Source organism: Etheostoma cragini, chromosome 24 (assembly GCF_013103735.1).
Source record: "Etheostoma cragini isolate CJK2018 chromosome 24, CSU_Ecrag_1.0, whole genome shotgun sequence".
NCBI classification, from domain to species: Eukaryota; Metazoa; Chordata; class Actinopteri; order Perciformes; family Percidae; genus Etheostoma; species Etheostoma cragini.
In genome coordinates, this window is record NC_048430.1 from 9,431,875 (window position 1) to 9,437,874 (window position 6,000).

The 6,000-nt window shown below is 42.1% G+C and overlaps 1 protein-coding gene across 1 annotated transcript; it reads right to left on the bottom strand.

Annotated features, from left to right (window-relative positions):
• Positions 1 to 666: 666 nt before the first annotated feature.
• LOC117939167 lies at positions 667 to 2,056 on the bottom strand. Its single transcript, XM_034864228.1, has 2 exons — positions 1,202 to 2,056; positions 667 to 827 (listed from the first exon to the last, which is right to left on the bottom strand). Exons 1-2 carry the CDS (start codon positions 1,946 to 1,948, stop codon positions 690 to 692), a joined length of 885 nt encoding a protein of 294 aa, XP_034720119.1. The 5' UTR covers positions 1,949 to 2,056; the 3' UTR covers positions 667 to 689.
• Between the last annotated feature and the right edge of the window lie 3,944 nt (positions 2,057 to 6,000).

Consider the following 6,000-nt stretch of genomic DNA (forward strand, 5'->3'; position numbering starts at 1 on the left):
CAAGTTGTATAAAGCCTTTTGGGGTCCCAAGGGAGCTGCACGAAACCTGCTGACAGCGTTAGTTGGGTCTGAAGACTAAACTAAAAAAAATCTGTTCACGTGAAGTTAACAGAAGTGTTTTATCAGACCTGTGTTAGTCTGGCAGCTCCGCACTACATTAGCTGCTAATATTATAAAACACCTGAATCTGCACAGCGAGTGAATCGAGTCAAGTTGCATGGTTTGTTCATTTTCTTCAAAGGTCCCACAATGTTATAGGTGTGTAATGCACAAATGATGTGCTTTTTATATGATGACATATCTTTTCTCTAGTGCCGGTTAACAGAAACAGCAGTTGAGAAAACACTTAACTCCTTAAACACAAAATGTCCCTGAACGTCTCGTTCTCGCTCTGCAGCTTTCAATCTTAACATGGTTTTCATTAGCAGATGTAGTTTTTGGTAAGACTTACAATTTTACTTTTAACCTTGAAAATAAGATGAGCACCATCTACTGATATAGATCATATGATATGATAGAGAGCGACAGATCACCTTCTACATACAGTATATTCTCAACGTCAGTACATCACATACACAATATACCACCAGAACCAGCACATCCTTTACCATAGACCACACATCAACACTATGCTTATGGTACTTTCAGTTTATTGAAATAGAAGGGAGGGGGATGGAGTAGATTTATTGTTAGTTAATTGCGAGGTCACTCCTAGAACGACAGTTCTGACGGCAGCAGAAGAGCCAGATTCTCTGCAGCAGTGATGACCTGTTGGTGTGGACAGCCTCATCCTGAGCTGAAGCCGTCGGATCGTCCTCCATCTTGCGCTTTTAGCATATTTGAAATAAAACAGGCTAAGTACAGAAATATAATAAAATAAAATAAACCTGTATAATTCAACATAAAGATGACCTTTGAAGTTGACTGAATGCATTGAATACATTTCACTGTACAACCTCAGATCCTTAACTAAATACTTGAGTAAAGTTAGGAATATGTGGGAAAGTTTTATTGCAAGCAAAAGTGTTGCATACACAACCTTGCTTAAAATAAAGTAAATTGTATCATCAAATTGTATTTGTGTATGAAAAGTGAGCAGTAGAGGTCATTCAGTTAGGCTGTTTAATGTTTCTGAACTGTGAACTCCATGTGTCAACTTCTAGTCAAATTGATTTCCTTTCCTAGGTAAAAGCATCCATACCTTGCAATATGGGCAGATTCTGTTGCTCTTCTCAGCCTGGGTCTCAATGGCTTCAGTGTCAGAAGCATTCGTGACACCCTGCTCTGTTCCAACAGCAATGTTCCCACTACCAGAGTCACCAGTCGGAGGACGAGAAGAACTTCTCACCTCGGTCTCAGTTGTGGGTAGGGGTGGGCTTTTTTGGTTTTCTGGTTCAACAACCTCATCCTCCAGGCAAGCTGTTGGAGACCAGCTGATGGAGTGTGAAGGTGAGGCGTTTCCAGTAAGTTCTGCTGGGAATTCCTCATCCTCTGATACATAATCAAACATCTCCAGAGGGGTGGAGTTCTGCTGACTGGAGGGCTTTGAGCCGATGCTGGATTTGGCTTGAGGAGGTGAGGAGAGTCCAGATGACACTTTAATTGGTGACAACCTGACCTCCTCGTCTATTTGTTCATCTGAAACCGGGTGGACCTTCTTCTTCAGTTGTTTACGAAAGAAGCTCCACCACGGCAACTTTGGCTTTTGGACTTTTATGATATGTTCATCAGTCAGTAGTTCATCTTTGCTCTCAAAATCTGAATGTTTCTGTGTCTCAAATTGTGTAAGGAGGGATTTTATTGCCCGAAGTACAAATATCTTTTTGCACGCTCTGTAACTTGAGAGCATGCAGCAGGTATCAGAACGGACATGAGAGGATCCTCCACTCTGCGAGGCTTGTATGGTTTCTGACAGAACCAAGTTGACCACATCATTGATCGCTCTCATAATGGCCTCTGTGAATTTGGGTGTGATGCTAACAGAGGTGTCTGTACCAATCAATTCACTGTAAGCATCGCCAAAAGTGGTTTTCAAACTCTGCTGGAGGGTGTCCTCGGTGAAGACTCTCTGACCAACTGCCCCACATGCCAAGGTCAAGGTAGCGTGTGGGGGAGCAAATTGGTTCATGGCTTGTGATAGAATGTCAGTGATTGTCTCTATGACAAGCCTCAGCACCTCGGCACAGTTGTGAGCCAGCTTGTCCTTCACATCAGTGTTATAAACACCGTTTCTTATTTCTCTCAGATCCCTTAAAAAGACAATAACAGTGTAACAAATGTAAATCACAAAACCAAAATATGTATAACAACTGTCAATTATATTCAAGTGTTGGCAGTCATTTCTGTGGGAAAATGAAATAACCTACTCTTCAGTAAGGCTGTCAAAGAATCCCTTGATCATGGTGTAGAAGACGTTTTTCAGGCCAACGAGCTGGGGTAATGCTGCTTCTCCACTGTCCTCTTGGAAACCCTCGGGATGTCTGTCCTGTTCTGAAGGTGGGAATGAGATGAGGGTGGATGGTTTTGAGGCTTCTCTCTCTTGGGGTGTAACATCCTTATCTGCCACATCCACCAGTTCCAGAGTGACACAAGTCAGGGCTGATTCCTGAGTAGCCTTGTTATTCTCGCTGGAGTGTTCTGAGGCAACGGGAGACGCCTCTTCAGAATAAGGAGAGACAGAGTTGAAGTCACAGCTTTCTAACTTGACAGCATCACCCACATCCTGTCTTGTTGTCAGCTGGACATTTTCCCTTGGTTTTGATCTGAACAAGGTATTCCATGCAGATTTCATCTTCTCAAAGATCTTGCTTTCACGTCCGCCTGCAGATTTCTCATCTGTCCTGACAGAATTACAAGACGTCTGTGTCACAGTCCCACAGACTTTTTTATCATCCTCTTTTGAGGGTGAATCAATCTTGATGGAGCTCTCTGGTGTGACATCCTTATCTGCCACATCCACCAGTTGGAGAGGGACAGAGTTCAGGTATGCTTCTTCCGTAGTCTTGATGTCGTCATTGGAGCATATTGAGGCAGTCAGAGACCACTTTTCAGAACATGAGGGTGCATCCATCTCCATGAAGATTGGCACCTCTCTCAGATTGGGATCTTTGTAAGTCGAGTTGCTGCTGGCTGACCCAATGATCTCATGTTTTTGTTCTGCTTCTGAGCTTCTAAGCACTTCATAATGCTCCTCTGGCTGGGATGAGCCGGTGGGGGACAAAGTTGAGGAAATATGTATGGTTTTGTCTACTTTGACATCCTGATGCTCTCCCTCCAGATGGTCAGAGCTTGGGTCTTCAGGACATGGAGAGCCATCCAAATTCTCTTCTTCAGCCTTTTTTTTCAATTTGAAGTAGCGCTTTAATGCAGACTTTATCCACTTAATGACCTTTCTGCCCTGTGTGCTGCCATTTGTGGGTACATCTTGTCCTGATGGTGCCTGTGTTGAATCCATCTCAGTGACACAGTCTTTCTTTGTGTCTTTCACTGTATCTCCTTTGTGCTCTGCAAATGTTGGGCGGAGGCCAAAAAACCTTTTTAACTGCCGCTTCAGCTTTTGGATGGTGCGACTATCCGCTGAGTACTGACCCTCATCATCATCAGTCTCTGACTTAGAGCGTTCCTCAGCCTTCCACCAGGAAATAGACTGCATCAGCTCGGCGATGTTCCTAGAAGTCCGATCCAGTGTGTCTAAAACGAGTGTCCTGGCTAGTTCAGAGATTACTGAGATGATTGATGAAGTGGAGGAGACAGTCTTCACACTTCCCAAGCTGGAGGGTCTGGAGGTAGAATCTGTCTGTCTGGTTATGTAATCTGTTTCCTCACTCTCCATTTTACCTGGATCCAGAGGGCATTGTTTGGCATTTATATTCTGTTGGAAAAAGACATACAGTGGCAAAGTGTAAAATATGGGTACTACTAGTACTAGTGTTGCCACAAAACAGCTGTGGAGCAATGTACTACATGTGTAAAATAATGTTAGCACTGGACGTACAATTTTACTGTTTGTTTAAAAATAATAAATTGTTTTTATGGCTTCATTTCTACCTTCTAATACTTTTCACAATTGATATAATCTCATGATTCTTTGGGTTCTTGGAGCATTTAGATTAATGCAATGCATCATCATTTCAAAAACTGGTGTGTATGTTTTGTTTTTAAAATCGGAAAAAGTAACCATTACCTGTAGCTGTGAATTTAACATTGTGCAGCAAAAATCAAAGATTCCAATTTTTTTTAATTTAGTTGAAGTGGGTTAGAAGTAAAAAGCAGCCCAAAATACTCAAGTAAAGAAGGATTTATACCTCTTTCTGTTGAGACATCTTCAGTTTTTCTTCTTCTGCTTGTTGTCGTTGCAAGTGATGAGTTTGAAGTGAAGTTTTTCTTTTTGCGGTTGAAATGTTCACAGTTCAAAGTCCAGGGCTGAAGTGAGCTTCTATAAGAATTATGTGCATGAACCTGGGAACTGGAACTGGGATGATGTCACAAAGGAATTCTGTTCTGTTCTACTTCATTAATACACACATTCCACAAACACATTCCACACACATGGACACGCACACACACATTCCATGCTCGTACAAACACTCTTTACCTAGTAAATAAACACACTATAATGTACAGTACACTGTAATGAATGCACGGTATGTCCAACCAGTAGAGTAACTAATTGCATTAAGACATATTTGACATGAACTGTGTTACATTTCATTGGCTGTTTATGTACCAACATGGACTCATTTATTTACACACACACACACACACACACACACACACACTCACAGTGATGCACAATGACACACAGCCCAGTTTTACAGTTCTACAAGAGAGGAAAATGGTCCGGTATCCAGGAGTACCCACCGTCCCTCACTTGCTAGTGTGCGTAGCCAATCACACATCAGCCCTGTCTCCCACCGAAACAACTGCGTGGTTCTTTGAAGTGAAATGTAATTATTGCTGCGGCACTTCTCACGAACACTGCATGTGTGTCTACACTTATTCCTTTGAACGTCTATGTGTGTGTGTGTGTGTGTGTGTGTGTGTGTGTGTGTTTGTGTGCGTGTGCGTGTGTGTCTCACCTCACCATCAAAACTCCCCCTGGTGAACATGACAGAACAGATAGGGAGAAAGAGCAAGCTGCTCAAGCCTGCTTTCATCTTCTCCCCCTTTTTACTGCATGAAGACTCAGCTCTGACACATGAAGACTCATCACGTATGTGTGTGTACGTGTGTATGAGAGACATTGTTTCATGTATTTGGAGTTGTGTGACCAAGCAGCACTTGTGTGTGAAGTGCAGTGTTTGTCTGGTTTGGTTGAAAGCTGTTTGACATTTTTTGGAAGCAACTTCGATGACTTGACAGATTGTGTGTGAGTGACAAGCTGGTGTGTCTGCTTTCATTTAAATGTGTTAATACACTCGTTGAAGCTTGAACTGAATGACGGTTCTTGGTGAAGAAATGAGCCAGCGTTTGTATGTTGACCATAGTGTGTGCTGTGTTCTCATGAAGCTATGCTCAACAAGCAGCAAGCACCTGTATCTTGTTCATGGAGACATAAAATGAAATAAGCTAATGAGCCAACATAATAATAACCCATCATCACGCAGACAGAAAAAGAAAACCTTCGCAAAGGATCTTAAGGAACATGTTCTGCTTTTGAGAACTAGTTCTCAAATCAGGGAAAGTCCGAGCTGCATTAAGACATCAATCATAAAAATAAAGCAAGTTCCTTTTGTTCATGAACACACACACCAAACATTATGGGTTGCTTACAAAGTCTTTCACTTACAACATTTCTAACTGTATAGTTCCTGCAGTACACACATTAAGGAAGTATACACTTAAATAGCCACCACACCTCACACAGCAGAGGAATATGCAAGTGTTGAACATTTCTGGTCCTGTTACATTCTCTATTAATACGTATTTAAAGGTCCAATATGTAATACTGAAATAATGTAATATTGACAATACTGGAGAGAGTTGTCTCCCCCGGCCCCT